At 34.4% G+C, this 18,988-nt stretch overlaps 1 protein-coding gene across 5 annotated transcripts in view; it reads right to left on the reverse strand.

The window, feature by feature from the left end:
- nemy (no extended memory) overlaps window positions 1-18,988 on the reverse strand; it is a 560,333-nt gene that overhangs the window by 140,688 nt on the left and 400,657 nt on the right. Inside the window, exon 1 of one of the 5 annotated variants that reach the window (XM_069819589.1) lies at window positions 14,266-14,285. The exons of the other annotated variants lie outside the window; for them this stretch is intronic. Within the exon in view, the coding sequence (XP_069675690.1) occupies window positions 14,266-14,285 (20 nt within the window). Of the gene's footprint in view, window positions 1-14,265; window positions 14,286-18,988 lie in introns of those variants that run through there. 5 annotated transcript variants of the gene reach the window in all.

Consider the following 18,988-nt stretch of genomic DNA (forward strand, 5'->3'; position numbering starts at 1 on the left):
CTCTATCTCTATCTCTATCTCTATCTCTATCTCTATCTCTATCTCTATCTCTATCTCTATCTCTATCTCTATCTCTATCTCTATCTCTATCTCTATCTCTATCTCTATCTCTATCTCTATCTCTATCTCTATCTCTATCTCTATCTCTATCTCTATCTCTATCTCTATCTCTATCTCTATCTCTATCTCTATGTCTCTATGTCTCTATCTCTATCTCTATCTCTATCTCTATCTCTATCTCTATCTCTATCTCTATCTCTATCTCTATCTCTATCTCTATCTCTATCTCTATCTCTATCTCTATCTCTATCTCTATCTCTATCTCTCTCTCTGCGCCCTAGTTTCATGGCCACCACATTTTTTTTAAAGTGCATTGCCGCGACTATTTTTGACGGGAACGTTGTAGGATTTTCTTCGTGTCGTGCATCAATTCAGAGTGTAAACTGCGCCCTGATCCATAGGTTGTGTAACTGAAGTTGTGTTTGATGAAAAATAGATTAACTTCACGTTAGACAAAGCAATCTTTGGAGCAGGTAGCATTGTCTAAAAACAGTACGACCTTACGACCTTGACGTTTCATTGCTCCATTAAAATTATGAAGCCACTCTTCCATGATAGAACTGGTCTTCTAGGCTTTTTGATTAAATCGCACAGTTTTACTTTATTCGCACTGTTATTTAACACTGTATTGGCATATTAAGGGGACACTCAACTATATTTTGGAACTTTTTTCCTATTTGACCAATCTTTTTCAAATTTGGAGAAAAGGTTTAATATACACATGGAAAGTAATATGCAAAATCTCAGCTCATTAGATCCAATACTTTTCAAAATAAAAAATATTTCAATTTTTAATCAATCATTAATTGAAATATCACTTTTAATTATCATTTTTATTTTCTGGCTTTGTGCATTTGACTGTGACTTCTCAATGAATAGGGGAGAATTCTGCGTATTGATTTAGTTCTGTCACGTAAATTAATGTAGAAATTTAATTTTTTTCATTTCTATGACACTTTTTCTCCAATTTTTAAGTTGAGTGTCCCCTTAACACAAAGCTCAGAATAAATAAAAGGAAATGTGAAACTAAATTGACACTACACTACAATTATTCACTGTTTTATTCTGCTCGCACTGTCCTTTATCACTGCATTGGCTTGTTAGCACAAAACTGAGAATAAATGGAAGAAAATGCAAGAAGGTTGGAAGAAGTAATGGTACAGGAAGTCAGTAACCTGCCCGGGTCCTTGACAATAAGCACAGAGTAGTGACATGGTTAGAGAAGCACTCTGTTTTGAGTATTTTTTACAATGATTTCCACTATTATGATCAGTATAGTGAGTAATTTCAGGTGTGCTTACATTTCCTTATCATTTCTTCATCGATTGTTCTACAGTCAATTTCATGAATATTATATATCTGGTATGTCCTTTTCATAACCTATATTTTTAAGGAGACTTTGACAGTACGGTATGCAGCTAGATGAGATTTATTGCCCGATGTCTAGCACATAGTACTGTTTGCATTAGATGTTATAGCTCTGGATTGCAGAATTTAAAGAAATTGTATCCCGAAAACTAGGCCATTTCCGGATGTAGAAATTTATAGGGAGATTTCTTATTTCAAGTGGAACGTATGGGGGAATAATCGTTGTGAAAATCCATTATCACTTTGTGAGCATTCCTTCTGAGTCGTTTCAAATCAGTGTTCAGGCAATTACTGGAATATTTAACCGATAATCAAAGGTCTGCCATCGATCACTATTTGGAAGTGACGTATAATAATAATTCTTTATTTATACTGGCAAAGTTAAGGCCATAGGGCCTTCTCTTACACTCTACCAGGTCACAAAGTATACAATCAGTGAAAAATTTAACAAAAAATTAAAGAACAGAATACCAACATATTACAAAAAAATAATGATAATAGCATAATAAATCGACACTAAACAACATGAAAATAATACCATAATAGAAAAAAAGGAAAGTAAAATACATTGAAATATAGTAAAAGAACTCATTTAGCACAAATAGTTATTATGAAGAACGTAAGGAAGAATATAACAAAATGGAATGTAATAAAATAATAAAAAGAGAAAAATACGAAAATTAAATAAAATTCACAATAAAAAGGTTATGATAATAAATTCATCTGGTGATCAAGAGAACAAAAAGGGGAAAGGAAGAAAAAAGATATTTATATATTTTTACAAAACTATCGCAGAGAAAAGGCTTATAACTGAAAGGAGCCAGAATTGAAAAAATGCAATTTTAGTTTATTTTTGAAACTAGATAATGTCCGACAGTCTCTGACATGTTGTGGTAGAGAGTTCCAGAGATGAACTGCAGAGACGGTAAAAGATGAAGAGTAGAAGGATGTTCTGTGTTTAGGAATGGAGAGTGTGATATGGTGTTGTGAGCGAGTGACAAGAAAATAAATAACAAATAATAAAACAGAAATGTGGGAAAAATATAAGAATATAAACTAAGAAAATAGAAATAAATTAAAGTCCATACAACTGAAAGAAAAATGTAAGACTGTAGACGAGCGTATCTAAGCAACAGCCGTAACAAGTAACGCTTTGAGGTGCATGCACCAGACTCGAAACAACGCCATGCAGTTCCTGATCAGTCTTACAGCTGCATTTGAGCTTCTCTGTCCCTTATTAGCGAGCCACGTAATTAAACGCAATGTTGAATTAGTTTAAACGTGACCGAGTGGAAATTGGTTGAGGTTCTTTTTACTTTCAGCCAGATTGGAAAGTAGTCTTTCTCCTCAGAACGACTCCAAGCGTACAAGCGACAGTGATAGCGAGGAACAATGGAACTCAAATCGATGTGCATCAATTTACTTTAACTGCCGGCGAAAGTCTGGAGAAATTAATCGCAAAAGGATGCTTTAATCATTTTTTCAAGCTTCATTAGATAAAGACAATTAAATTTACCTTCTATTTAAGACATAGTTGCAAGTAATGTGAAAGGGACAGGAAGAAAACTTTTCAAAAAGTTCTGCTTTTACATAATTTCACGGATCTACCGTATAATACATTATCGTCTCAGCATAAAGCTTTCAGATTCATGTGTCATGTGCAATTTGAACATCCCCGTAAGATGAATTGAGCGTACAGTGAAAACAACGTTATTTCGTCATGAGTAATTTACCCTGACAGAAATGATAGACCTTTCTCTCCGTCTAGTAAAAGACTTGCCGATTCTTTCAAATGGTAAGTGTGCCAGAAAAATTAAGATCCAAACAAAAGAACGGCAAAAAATTATTCTTTAACTGTAAATGTAAGTAAGATGTCAACAACTTTAACCGGATAGTAAAGATGATTATATGATTGTAAATCTTATACAACGGCAGATGTGGATAACAGTAAAGCACTACAGATGTCGGGACGGACATAGAAACAGTGAGTTTTGCATAAGTTGTTGTTGCTCTAAGTGAACCATCAGCCATAATTGGCAGTATTTTTTTTTCTCGCTGTTACTTATACTCGCTTTAACATCTTTGCGTGAGTTAATCTTTGGGTGAATTCCGAAGGCCTATGTAGGCCTACTATTATTTATTGAGACTGGTTCTATTGTTATGAACTACTAGATGGCGACTGTATATGTACTACTGATTTGTTATGAATATGATTTCGGTGATAAATGAGGCCGGTGATTTTCAGGGATGTTGTGGCCCGAATTTCCTGGCATTTGCCTTACGGTTGAGGGAAAACCCTGAAAAACCTCAACCAGGAAATTCAACCCAACCGGGAATTGAACCCGGGCCCTCTGTGTAAGAGACCAGATGCTGACCCCTATACAACAGAGGTGGTCGCAGTATTTTTCTATGGACTTTGCAGTAATTTTCACATTTACTGTCTTTATTTTTTTATAAGTTTGAGCTTTGAATGTAAGCAGATATAATGGGAATTCTCTCCATCATACTCAAGATTTAAGCAATGACCTGACTATATTAAACAGACGTATTAACTAGAAAGTTTTTCAATTAGAGTAAAACAGAGTTTCCAGTTAAGGGGTTACATGCACATTCCACCCATAAGAATGTATATTACGTTTTATAAATGTTATTAATGTATATTCTTAAAATTTAATAAAAATAGTCTTTATGCACTTAATGTCTGAAAATTGCTCTTCGTTCTAAAATAAAAAATATTAGTCTACGTAACATGTTTTTCGAATTACAAATTTTCAAAATTTTCAATTTGATATTTATATCAAACTGCTATTACAGAAATTATTGCCAAGATTTAAAACATTTTTTTAGTAATTCTTTTCTCGCTTTGAAAGTAACATTAATTTTAGCACCACCTAGTACAATGTTTGAATAGCCCATTTGTATTGCAAGAGGAAGAAAATTTTCTTCATAATTATATTAAAATTACTAAAAAATGTTTATTTTTTAATTTTTATTAAAGATAGTTTAAAGATTCAATTGAGGACCGTTTTTGCAAAACTTGCTAACTGAAAAAAAAAAACTAAATTTTACAGGAGAGACAAACACTATAGTAAGCAAGTTTTGCTGTATTTCTCACTTATAGGAGAAAGCAAGTTTTGAAAAACCGATCACACTTTGACACACTACAATGAAGAGAAATAACCCAATTTTACTAAGACGCTTTGAACATCATGTAGAGGCCTGCCTTATGTTACCGAATCCATCAAAATCTCAATTTTGCAAATTTTGCAGTTAGCAAGTTTTGCAAAAACGGTCCTCAATTACAGTTTGTTGACCTTATTGAGAAATAGGGCCATGCAAAATTTCATGCAATTATCTTTAAAAAATGTGGAAAATATTATTTCAACACTTTTTAAAATACAGTTTTAAATAAATGAGCGACATAAGTACATACTGCTCAGAAGTACAATGGGTCACCAATCCCATTACTCTGCAGTCGCCAAAACCACAAGACAGACGCAAAATAATCTCCGAATACTTAATTCTTGTTATTTTTTATCGTGATAGAATATGGTGAATATACAACGAATAGGGTAAAGGTTCGTAATATTGTGATACGAGTAATATTGTGATAGTTCTTTTTGAGAATTTATTACAATTTTACTGAGCGGGAGAAGGACCGGTTTTGTGCAGAAACTTGTCCAGGAACATTCTCTTAATACGTTGAGATAAAAAACCGATCTTGCTCTCGCTCAGTAAAATTGTAATAAATTCTCAAAAAGAACTATCACAATATTACTCATATCACAATATTACCAACCTTTGCCCTACATAAATTCCTTTACGAAATACATTCTGTATTTTAAACATTATAGTGAAATAAACACGAGAGTAAATAAGAAAACAGTTACTTAAAATTTACCACAGAACTGTTTTGTTCACTACAAATTACAACTGGGCATCGATCCCCGTACCCAGCGGTCGCCAGAGCCACAAGATAAACGTAAAATAATCTCCGAATACTTAATTTATTCTTGTTGTTTTTCTATTGTGGTAGAAATGGTGAATATACAATGAATAGGGTAAATTTAGTAATATTATGAAATAGTAATATTGATAGTTCTTTTTGAGAATTTATTACTATTTTACTGAGCGAGAGTAGGACCGGTTTTGTGCAGAAACTTGTCCACGAACATTCCCTTAATACAGGTATGTAAATTGATGCCCACAGGAGTAAGCGCGCGCTTTAGAGCCCAAGAGAGCCTGAGCGCTTTACAGCGGAAAGGAAAGAGACAGACGAAAGAGGTTGTATATGCCGCTTGGTCGAGCTATATTCAGGGATGGCCAGCACTGATTCAATAGATAAAGGGAAGAGAACTTATTAAAACTGTATCCATGTTAATTTTTAGATTTGCCTGAGAAGTATAAGTGCATTATAAGAATGTAAGTTTTAATTTAAATGCTCATTTTTCACAAGTTTGATTTTTTTGTTCTAAAGAAATATTTTCTCAACTTTTCGTATAGAAAAGTGAAATTTTCAGGTATAGGCCTATTTATTTAGTAGCCTTACAGAATGTTTTCGTAAATCTAATATACCGTATATACGTATTACTGAAGATAGTGTATTGAAAATTTTGAAAATATTCGCATGGAAATTGTTTGTAAGGAAATGATTTAACAAAGCAACTACTGTTACATCATAAGCAAAAGGTACGTGCCCATGTGTTGTAAAAATGTCAGCTCTATAGCTTCAGCAGATTTCGAGAAAATAATTTAATATTCTGATGATAGGAAGTTGCTCACAAATTTCACCTTAAAAGCATAATGCGATAAGAGTTTTGTTATGTAATATTAGTTACACTTAAAACAGATACAGTACCTAGGTGACTTTGCTTTGTACTGTAATATTGTTTTGATTAGTTTATTGATTACTTTTGTAAGGCTAAAGATACTATCAATATAAATTCCAACTTATCATGTCATACTCAATATCTTTCTTTGGAATATCACTTTCTTTATGAACGATGTGTTTCATCCACTTAATACAGTATAATATTATACTACTATGGAATTTAAGTGAATGTTCCTTCTTAACTCTCTATTATGTTATTAAGATTTAAAACACAAGTGCAATATTAAGAAATCAGTGTTAGTACTTTTGTTTTACATGCAATATAGATAATATTAAACAGAAAGAAGCCATATAAAAATATCGACATAAAATTTCACGTTCCGTTTGAAGTTTGTGCACCACTGTTTTCTTAATCCAACAGGTTGCTTATTCATATACACAACCCTTCCTCTTTCCATACTTAGCGCTTGCAGCCCGCGCACGACGTCAAGGTCAGAAAAATGCGCTTGCATTGACATCACTGCCTTAATACGTTGAGGCAAAAAACGGATCTTCCTCTCGCTCAGTAAAATTGTAATAAATTCTCAAAAAGAACTACCACAATATTACTCATATCATAACATTACCAACCTTTACCCTACATAAATTCCTTTACGAAATATATTCTGTATTTTTAACATTATAGTGAAATAAACAGTTACTTAAAATTTACCACAGAATTGTTTTGTTCTCTACAAATACCAGAAGTACAACTGGGCATCGATCCCCGTACCTAGTGGCCGCCGAAGCCACAAGACGGACGCAAAATTATCGCTGAATACTCGATTTCTTCTTTATATTCCGGTAGACAGACAAAAATAACAGTAATAAAAAATAAGAATGCGGCCCGGCATGGCAGGGCGGGCAGGAGCTGAGTTCTGGGTTAGCATACAGCGTGTGCGGTGTAGCCCCTCAGATCAATGTCAATGTCCTCTGCAAGTGGTACACGGGCTCAGTATGACCACCGCAGCAGGAAGCCAGAGACACCTGCGTCCGTGCCTCGAAACACTACACACTGTCAACAGGGTCCAAGTTCAGAAGAGGTGCAGCTCGCAGCTTGACTTCTACTATCTCTACTGGAGTATACACATAAAATGAGTGTCGCGATGACACATACTTTCTTGTTTATGCGTGTCCAACAATATAATTCAGCTCTTTACCATTACCGAATGGTATTAACAGCTAATTTATAATTTATTTTATTAAAACCATACGGCAATAAAATAATTGCAATAGATTAAGTCAAAACCCATGTATCACCACGGCGCGTCGCGTCCTCAGGTTGCGGATAGAGGAGACAGCCTACAGATATAGAATGTTTTATTTTCGCTGGCAGAGTTAAGGCCATAAGGCCTTCTCTTCCACTCAACCAGCCTTAATCAATACAATACATGTTTAAATTACGAATACTTAAACTACACTTGATTCTCCAGCAATATTCTGCAGTTAAGTTTTAACTAGTACATTTTTATTTAAATTTAGATAAACCTGTAAGATAAAGTAATAACTTAATTTATGAGCTAATTTAATTCAATCAATTATACGAGTAATTAAGTTGAGATAGCTAGTAAAATGATGAGAATTAATTTAATATACGTTTACTAGCTAGCCCTATGTTAAATGTTATGTTTTATTTAACGACGCTCGCAACTGCAGAGGTTATATCAGCGTCGCCGGATGTGCCGGAATTTTGTCCCGCAGGAGGTCTTTTACATGCCAGTAAATCTACTGACATGAGCCTGTCGCATTTAAGCACACTTAAATGCCATCGACCTGGCCCGGGATCGAACCCGCAACCTTGGGCATAGAAGGCCAGCGCTATACCAACTTGCCAACCAGGCCCTATGTTATAGGGAGAAAAAATATAAATCTAAAATAGGCCTATATTTATATAATGAGAATATTAATGTAATGAACTTTTTTGCTATTAGAGGTTTTGTATTCTATTTAGAGAAATTAATGGTAATAATAAGAATGGACAGATGTTAGTTTCATTATAAGTAACAAATATTAATCAGTAATTAATCTGTTAGGTATGAATTTATGTAATTTTGATCTAAATGAAGTTATTGTCCAACAACCCCTTACATCAGTTTAATTCTGCTACACAGTTTATTTCAGTGTTTAATTAATAGTTCATAGTATTTTGTTGTTTAATTCGTAAATAACTCTTGTATATATGTAACTCTCATCTAAATCAAATTGTTGAATTCTTTGTAAGTTCATGCATATGTATATACACTTTTTGCTGGTTGTGTGGAAGAGAAGGCCTTACGGCCTTAACTCTGCCAGCTAAAATAAATCATTATTATTATTATTATTATTATTATTATTATTATTATTATTATTATTATTATTATTATTATTACATCACTCGCAAGCGAGTTCCAGTTTCTAGCAACTGAAACTGTATAAGATGAAGAGTATAAAGATGTTTTGTGGTAGGATATAATGAGTAAATTATTATGATGAGACCTGGTACTTAGCTGATGATATGCGGATAAATTTTGAAAACAAGAAGCCAAATAGATACACATGGAGGGTAGCTGCGAATATATTGAATAAGCAGTCGCGGACAGCCGATAAGATATGGTCCTCCAGCTTTTTCCCCAAAGGTCTTTTTCCCTTCGGCCTCCCAACCAACACTCCATATGATTCTCTGGATTCGCCCATACGTGCTACATGCCCTGCCCATCTCAAATGTCTGGATTTAATGTTCCTAATTATGTCAGGTGAAGAATAAAATGCGTGCAGTTCTGTGTTGTGTAACTTTCTCCATTCTCCTGTAACTTCATCCCTCTTAGCTACAAATATTTTCCAAGCACCTTATTCTCAAACACTCTTAACCTATGTTCCTCTCTCAAAGTGAGAGTCCAAGTTTCACAACCATAAAGAACAACCGGTAATATAACTGTTTTATAAATTCTAACTTTCAGATTTTTTGACAGCAGACTGGATGATAAAATTACTATAAATTTAAATAAATTTACTATAACATAATATAATTTAATTTTAACGCCACTGAAACTGAAAAGATTATGGAGCAATGACAGAATAACATGGCCAAGGAATCCACAATTTCAGAGTATCTGCTGGAAATCCCTGATTTCATTACTTTAGATCACCATATCTTCGTTGCAGCGATGCCGTTCAACAAAATTCGTCTAGCAGTATGAAGCGATTTCATCTCCTCTTTTTTTTTTTTCTTTTTCAGACACGGCTGGAGACACCAGAGGAGACTCCAGTCGCCGTCTTGTAATCTTGTCGAGAAGGCATGTTAACGGGACAATCGAGATTGTGCTTCATTACATCAGTTTGTCTTCTTTTTTGCTAACAGTCATTTCGCTGCCACTACAAAGCAAGACAATGGGAGCTGAAGTATTTCACTTCACTTGTAATCCAATCTCCCTTACGAGCTCTAGACGGCCTTAAAATTACATTTTATCTATTTTTATTACGTCATATATTAAAACAATATAATAGGAAATAAAAGCAAATTTTCCTACTAGTTCTCGCTTTGGGCGCTGTCACGTTTGAATAGATACATATTGACGTGAAAAGTCTATATTCGACCTACAAACTGAGAAAATGTGTAACAGTTGTATAAGATAAAGTTCAGGAAATTCATTACTAGGACAGCACCATCGCTTACGTTATTGCATCGGACGATAGATTGCAGTTTCAAAACGGTACAAAAGGACGTCTTTCAACCAATCACGACTGCTTATCACACAATTTTATCGCTTCCCTGGCATTTGTTTAATTTTATCGCTTCCCTAGCATTTGTTTGTTTTTATCACTTCCCTAGCATTTGTTCCTTTGTTTGCCAACATTTCAAACTGCAAATTCTTTACGGTACTATAAAACATGCTTTGCATAGATAGTCGACTGAAAATGGCGGCTCCGTTCAAACATTTTGGTGAAGGTAACATTAGTGAAATAGGATTTTAATAAGTCAATATCTATTTTAATGTATTGGAGTACTTTGTTTCTTCTAATCTTATATATTTTCTTCTAATCGTGTAATAGTCTATAGTAATGTCACAAGAGGTCTGAGATTTATTTGGGAAATCTCATACCTCGAGTGACATTTATTAGGATTATTTCGTGAATAAAATAAAAATTTAAATAGTACATCCCTAAAATTCGCTCACAAAATGTTAATAACACTAGTCTGCGATGAAATTCCTGCCTCCAAAGTTTTAATGTTTTTAGGGTATTTTTAGCATGCTAAAATCAAATTCAAAGCCAAAAAGTTCCAATCACGTACCATTTTCTTGTTATTTTGATTTTCTTATAATATATTACGACAATTTATAGTATAATTATTTAAACTGTAATACTTTAGCATATGTAGGTTTAGTATGTTAGGATATGAAAACCAAATGTATTCAACATATTCTTAAGGTGTTTATATTGAAAACCAAGGACACTGGATGTTTCTTAGCAGATAGGGGGTGCAAGCACATAAGGAAGTTAGGGCGAAATAACGTGCAGCCTTGTCATTATTTTTATTTGTGAAAGCTAGAAATGTCAGCCACTCCTTGGTGAGAGACTGAACACAACTCGTCTAGTTTCTCTCACATTTCATTAGTCTGCGTTTCATCTGGAAACGAAACGAAATCAGTTTGAAGCTTTATTGTGGATAGAATGTTGAAAGTTTTTAGCCCAGTAAGAAAGTATTTACCATGTTACATCGAGGATGTCTAAATAATCCAGACCACTTTTGTTATATAACTTATGTAGGATATACACATTGCCTAAGCAGAGGTGTAATATTACAGATTTTGCGAAAAAGTCATACCATGCCAATTTGGAATCAAACTTGGGCACCACACAAAGTATGTAGAGTATGCACTGAAGAACTTCGTCATTTGATCAATTGGAGAAGACCGTTGCTATCTTTTGGAGTACCTATGGTTTGGAGAGAGCAGTCGAACCATAGTAATGACTGCTACTTCTGTTCGTGTGATGTGAAGGGGTACGATTCTAAACATAAAAATAAAATCGTGTATTCAGTTGTTCGGTCAGCCATTTTACCTGTGCCTAATGCACCAATCCCTTTGCGACCAGAAAATCTTAAACAAACATCACTCTATTGGTACTGACAACGTGAAATAGGCTTGAAATACTTTTTCTCCGAAGATGATAATCTTGTATATTGCGGTAATGTGAAAGAATTTATGCTAAAACTTGGACTTCCAAACTATGACCTAGTGAATGGAGACTGTTCATTGATGCTTCCAAGCGAAGTTTAAAGGATTTCCTCTTCATAATGGAAACATTTCTGGTTCAGTGCCCGTTGCCTATTCAGTGATCCTCAAAAAATCATCACAAATTTGCAAATGCTGTTATTGCGACTAGACTATAGGAACACAACTGGCAAGTTTGTGATGATTTCAAAGTTCTTACTATGTTGCTGGGTCAACAATCTGGTTTTACCAAATTTCCATGCATTCTTTGCCTGTGGGATAGTAGGGCACGAGTTGATCACTGGACTATGAAAGACTGACCACCTCGACAAAATTTGGAAGTAGGTTGTAACAATGTTGTGCGCCAAAGCCTTGTGAGTTCTTCTAAAGTTGTGCTGCCATCTCTTCACATCAAGCTTGGCTTAATGAAACAGCTTGTAAAAGCTTTAAATCAGGAAGGAGGCTGTTTTAAGTAGATATGTGAGAAATTTCCACTACTATCTGAAGCAAATTGAAAGAAGATACATATTTACGGTCCTGACATAAGAAAACACGTCTGGTGCAGCATTTAAAAACAGTATGGATGAAAAGGAGAAATCAGCATGGATGTTGTTTTGTGAAGTTGTTTTAAAATTTCTTGGCAACAAGGATCGTAATTACCGAAACATTTTGGCTAACATGTTTGAAACCTAAAAGGAATTTGGTTGTAACATGAGTATCAAAATTTTCTGTTTTCTCAGCTAGATTATTTTTTCAGCTAAGAGTAGGCCTAAAATGAAAGATTTCACAAGGATCTGCAGGAGTTCGAAAGAAGGTACCAGGGACGCGGGAGCATCAGTATGCTTGGTGATTATTGTTGGATGTTAAAGCGTGAAATACCTGAAGAGAAACATAAAAGAAAGAGGAACAGGAGGACTTTCTCAACTAAGAAGCAAGTAGTGTAATTTTTTGTGTGATACATTGTGCTAATTTATACATCCAATAGTCAAGTAAACAACACAAAACAAAGCAAAAACACTCTAGTGACATGTATGAACAACCATACACATAATTTCAGCAAGTTGTATCTTTTAAATACTCTTTTTGAATTTTAAATATAAAAGTGAAATGAAAAAGTTTGTGATGAAATTCACGTAATTATAAAATACATTTAAAGTGATTTTGCAAACAAACCTGACGTGATAGAAGCAAACGGATTGAAAATTCGAATTCAGCACATCGACATTATATAAAATCACATTACTTAGTTTAGGCAACAAACACAAAGTTTAAATTCGCAGGCTAGTGTAATTGTATATTTATGAATACTTAACCTATTCAGACATTGTGAAGTCGAAATAGATGAATAACTACAATAAAGAAATTGAACGTTATTTAGTAATGACAATTGAGAAAAGCGAAATACAGGTTCAAAAATGTTAATTAAACGTGCTGCGCTTTTCTCTTGTTATTATAACAGAAATACGTTTTCATTATCTGCTGAAATCATAATTTAATTTAAACATTTTATAGTATAATTACAAATAACCTGATTAATACATTAATTAAATGAACAATTGTAATGAAGGAGTGTCATTTTCTTTAGATACAATGGATATGGAATTAGAAGATGAAGATGTAAATGTGGAAGTAGGATTTCGCACTTTATTTAATACAATGGATTCATGCTCGTCGATTTACGTGGAAACAGTTTGTGACACTGACTAAACAAAAGAACGACATTGCGATAAATTGATAGTGATAAATCGAGCTGCAGAAATTATCGCGATGTATAACTGTGATTGGTTGGAATTCAAAATTTCATTACACTTCATTGGCCGAAAGTGGAATGACGTCATATAAACGAAATAATCAATTAAATCCCACTCGAGTTTTGATTTCCTCTTCATAAATCAAAACCTCTAGTGAGGTTACTGTTGATAAAACACCTCCTGTGGATTTCATTCATGGAATACTATTAGAAAACGTCACCAATAACGCGTTTAAAATTTTGGGAACCACAACGATTGTCTAAATATACAAGCAGATGTCAAACCTCATTTCTTGACATGAGCTTGCCTTCAGAAGTTATAGCAAGCCTGAATGCGTGTCAGAGGTTGCAGAAGGCTTTGCAAGAGGGCATTCATTTTTCTTTTTAAAAGAACCTATTATTACGGGAAATAATGGAATAGCTCTCAGTTTCCATAGCAACACCTGCTTCTTATACACCGTCAGGATGTTAACAACAGAGGAAAGGCACTTTGAGACTGAATGACTTCCGGTTTTACAGGTGCACATCCAAAGGTTAGTAAAAAAAAAAAGTAATGTCATCAGAAAGAAGACAAGAAATATCTAACATAGACGCAAATTGATCTACTTTCAGTTTCATAGAATTCAGCTTGAATTTAAATTCTACAGAGTTTTGTAGCCGGAGTGGTAATGTAGCCTACTCGTCTACCAATCCACAGGATACGGATTTGTTTCTGTAGTTAGGGAAAGGGAGAGAAATTATGTTAGAGTTCTTGTAAGCAAGCGCCTTACTGTAGGCAATTTAAATCGATTTCTAGTAAAAAAACACGTTTTGTTTTAAAAATTTGCTCCCAATACAAAATCCCTTATCACTGTACTTCTAAAACAGCTTCATAATATTTACATATTATAATATAGGCCTATACGCCTACATTATATATGTTTAATAATACCAAATTTCGTGTAGAGCTACAGTTCTTCAAAATGTGGTTTTACCCATACACTAGGCCTACACAATACTTCAGAAAGTCGTTCAATGCAACTCACCGCATTATCCATGAGTTCATATACTCGATTTTAGGAATGCAATGTTACAGATGTGGACTTACCTGAAAAAAAAAATACCAACATTAATCAAAAGATAAATCAGAAGTGATTGAAATCACATCAATTTAAGTTACAGAATATTTTTACACACTACATAATCGTATTTATTAATATAAGTCAATAAAATTTACAAGTGCCTTGCATATACTGAGCATTCTCTTCGAATCTCTGGAGAAAGAACTAATGAAGAGATAAGTGAAGTGGTTTGTGTGGAGTGTAGCACTATATGGGTCAGAAACATGGACATTACAACGAAGTGAAGAGAAGCATTTGAAATGTCGATATGGAGAAGAATGGAACGTATGAAAGGGACAGACTGAATAAGAAACGAAGCTGTGTTGGTAAGAGTGGGAGAAGAAAGAAGGATGCTGAAACAGATCAGGAAGAGGAAAAGGAATTGGCTGGGTCACTGGCTGCGAAGAAACTGCCTACTGAAGGATGCACTGGAAGGAGTGGTGAACGGGAGAAGAGTTCAGGACAGAAGAATATATCAGATGACAGACGACATAAGACTTACGGATCATATGCAGAGACTAAGAGGAAGGCACAAAATAGGAAAGACTGGAGAATGCTGGGTTTGCCGTGAAAGACCTGCCGTTGGGCAGAATACTATGAACGAAATTGCAAGTATTAATAATATTACTAATTTAACTGCTGAAATCAGAATAATATAAGTAGGCTATACAAGTTAACTCGATGGTGTTTGGGTAAAGGGAGGCAATTCATAACAATGAGTTTCGAATTAAATGAAAATTAAACATCGGACTCTTATTGAAAATAATTTTCTACACAAATAAAACACTTCAAAATGCTAGTATTATTTTCATTTTTGCACTCACACTTATTAGAATTTAACTTGTGTATTCTCCTGGGGGACAAAACTCCATTTCCATAAAAAGAAATTACAATCTTCTTCGCCCGAACACCATCGAAATCTCCCTTCAAGTTAATAAAATATTGTACCGTATATTAAAATCTCCTGCATACATCTTGTTACGTAAAACTGAAGTCACTTAGGGTATTTATGAAGTGATATGTTTTAATGTAATCCTAACTGCAACTCCAATATGTTTATCTAAATTAAAGTTACAGTATTTCGTAAACATAATAATAATAATAATAATAATAATAATAATAATAATAATAATAACTTAAGAACCCGGAGGTTCATTGCCGCTCTCACATAAGCCCGCCATTGGTCCCTGTTCTGAGCAAGATTCATCCAGTACCTGCCATCTCCCTCAAATCCATTTAATATTATCCTCCTATCTACGTCTCGGCCTCCCCAAAGGTCTTTCCTCTTCAGGTCTTCCAACTAGCACTCTATATGCATTTCTATATTCACCCATACGTCTACATGTTCTGCCCATCTCAAACATCTGGATTTAATGTTCCTCATCATGTTAAGTGAAGAATAAAATGCGTACAATTCTGCGTTGTGTAACTTTCTCCATTCTCCTGTATCTTCATACCTCTTAGCCCCAAATATTTTCCTAATCACCTAATTCTCGAACACCCTTCACCTCTGTTCCTCTCACAAAGTGAGTGTCCAAGTTTCACAATCATACAGAACAACCGGTAATATAACTGTTTTATAAATTTTAACTTTCAGATTTTTCGAGAGCAGGCTGGATGATAAAAGCTTCTCAATCGAATAACAATAGGCATTTCCCATATATTTTCTCGTTAAATTTCTTCTTAAGTATAATTTATATTTTGTTACTGTTCCTCAAAGACTTGAATTTTTCCACCTTTCCAAATGATAAATTTCCAATTTTTATAATAATAATAATAATAATAATAATAATAATAATAATAATAATAATAATAATAATAATAATAATAATAATAATAGCAACCATCTTCTACTGATCTGTGTTACTGTTTTCAACTATCATTCGTGAGATCTTCCAGTAGATATTTTCCCTTATTTTATGCAGCAAAGAATCTACTGTATTTAGATATTGTGGATAGTTTCATTCATTTTTTAAAGCTAATGCTTCCTCTACTCTTGTAGAGGTGTTATTCTTAATCAAGCTATTAATTCATATTGTCTCTTATGATTCAGAAGATTAGGAAGGAGTTCTAAAAAATTTTATTTCTACAGCTGAATGTCGTCGTACTTATTCCCCACTCTCTCTGTAACTACTTTCCTCACATACACCATTATTGATGCTTCAAAACCAATGTTCCAGCCTTTCAGTAGAAATAATAACATATAAATGTTACAAAGCTAGCTGAGCACTAATTTATTGCAGTTAATATTTCAATTTATGTATCAGATCATCATACCATGGCCTAAATGCTTTATCGCGGTTAAAAAATTTCCGGATGAATATTGGCAAATGATAACTAATGTACTCTTTCGTGGAACGTTATTGAACTGATTTTCTAGCCAGCTGTGGCAACCTCGTTGAAAGCGAATGTGCTTCCATTGCGTGTAATAGCCACCATGTAAATTAAAACGTATTAAACAAATTAAATGTTTTATACAGCAACCAGTTAATTTCGCGGAACTGCCTGCCATTTAAACCTGTTCTGTGTACATACTGTGGAACTGCAATAGAAAAACCCAGATGCCTGCACATATTACTGAGCTCTGTTGCCACGAAAACAATGGTTTATTTTGTTTTGATCTGAGCATTCAGTGAGAAGAATTGAAGAGTCCACTGTAAGAATGATGGATGTCATTTGGAATACATTTTGCAGGAGAAGCAATTGAAAGTTTGAAATGCTTAGCGCTCAAAGCGGAACTGTGATTTTCCGATCATTACTGGACGATGACTATCAGTGTTAATGCCATATAACTCTCTATGTACATTCTATATGTCTTAATCTATGCATTGACAGTCTTGGTTCATTTTCGACAAGAAAGTGACATCCATCATTCTTGCAGTGGACTCAATTGTTAACGAGGTGTTAGAAATACTTATGAATTATTTATGAACAACTGTAAATAAGTACATTCTTTTCAGATGAATGCAGTTGTCAAAAAGTTGCTGTTCTTCATTTTACCACCACTACCACGTTTGTAGTCTTGTTGTTTATTTTCATCATAGTAATTTCTAGGCTCCGTATTCCAGCTACCTATAAACTGGAATGAAGTTGCCTGATTCGAAGTATATGTGACGTCACAGCGCACGTACAAGTACGTTCATATACAAAATAGTTAAGCATCCTCTACCCTCTTCCTCTAGAATCTAGATTCTAGAAAGTAAAAATCGGGACGCAGTCATAGTGAGTAGTCTTATCGATCACTGCTCTTACTAGTCGTATTATTTAAATAACTACATCTTTGTGGCTGATTGAAGGTTCATTGCAGAGGTAAAATGCCTTAGTTAAGACGCCCAAGCATCTAATATTGCAGGGCATAGTTGAGGATATTTGAACTAACATTTTCACTGTCAATATAGACAACATTAGGCCTACATATAAATTGGGTAAAATAAACGTAAAAGTGACAAAAGCAGTGTACTGAAAGACACTGAAATATCAAAAGGCACAGAAAGTGTGTTGAAAGTAATCCATAAGAACCAGGATCAAAAAATCTGAAAATTATGAAGATATTAACTCGAGTTTTCAATGATGAGCGACATATGCAATATCCTAATGAAACACGAAAAAATATCAGACAATATCAATTTCTTTTTCTACATCATGCACCAATAACGTCATGTGCTATTGAAATAAATTATTTCAATATAAAACACTTTCAAGTGACATCCGCATATGTTCAAGTTCCGTAACTTACGAATGCATGTTATTATTCACTGCAAAGATCACGACGAAAATGAACATGGGCTCAGACATGTGTTTAGTAGTAGGCCTATAGCTTCAGAATGTCGGGAGTTGACTGTACTCCACAAACACGCAGCAACGATCTGTTTGTTTATATCTGTATCAGTTGCATTACCTGTGTTCGGTGTACTATATACCCTATGTGTCTTTAACTTCAGTCTTTAGATAGCTGGAATACGAAGCCTAGTCATTTCCATCATGAACGTCATTATCTTCTACAGGGACATCATTTTATTTTTACTTCAATTTTTATTGTACCTGAGTTTTTTAAAGTACTTCACTCCCACCCCTTCTACTAAGGAAGTTCCAACTCCACACAGAACCAAGACTGCAGATAGTAAGCAGTACTGAGTTACTGAGTATAGTACGTTCCAGAAATATGTTCGCGTTTTCCAGTGACGAAAGAGCTTTCAATATTGAATCATATTTTCGCACAGGTACTGTCCGTTTGCCTACGTCGCATCCCGATTTCCCCCACCTGCTTCTGCTCGCCCCTCTGTAATAGCTGGGCTGTCTTAGCTCTTTTCTGAAAACATTAATTTCTCTTAGGAATTGGAAGTTTACATAATATTATACAGCTGTTTAATTTAACTTAAATAAAAGGGCCACGTTAAGTAATTAACTGTCACGTGATTTCCTCCCTTTCTACAATCCTGCGGCATAACCACTTGGACGGACAGTAGATAGCATGTCTGAGTAATTTTATATTTTCGGGTCGGGCAGAAGTGAAGATTGAATTTACAGTACGTAGAGTAGGTACAGAATTATTTCAACATGAGTTACTAGTATGAAGGACGAAACTGGCAATTGGAATTAGATGCAATAGTCTATAGTGCGATAATATGCACAAAAGAATTGAAGCCTG

This window comes from Periplaneta americana, chromosome 1 (genome assembly GCF_040183065.1).
Source record: "Periplaneta americana isolate PAMFEO1 chromosome 1, P.americana_PAMFEO1_priV1, whole genome shotgun sequence".
Lineage (NCBI taxonomy): Eukaryota > Metazoa > Arthropoda > Insecta > Blattodea > Blattidae > Periplaneta > Periplaneta americana.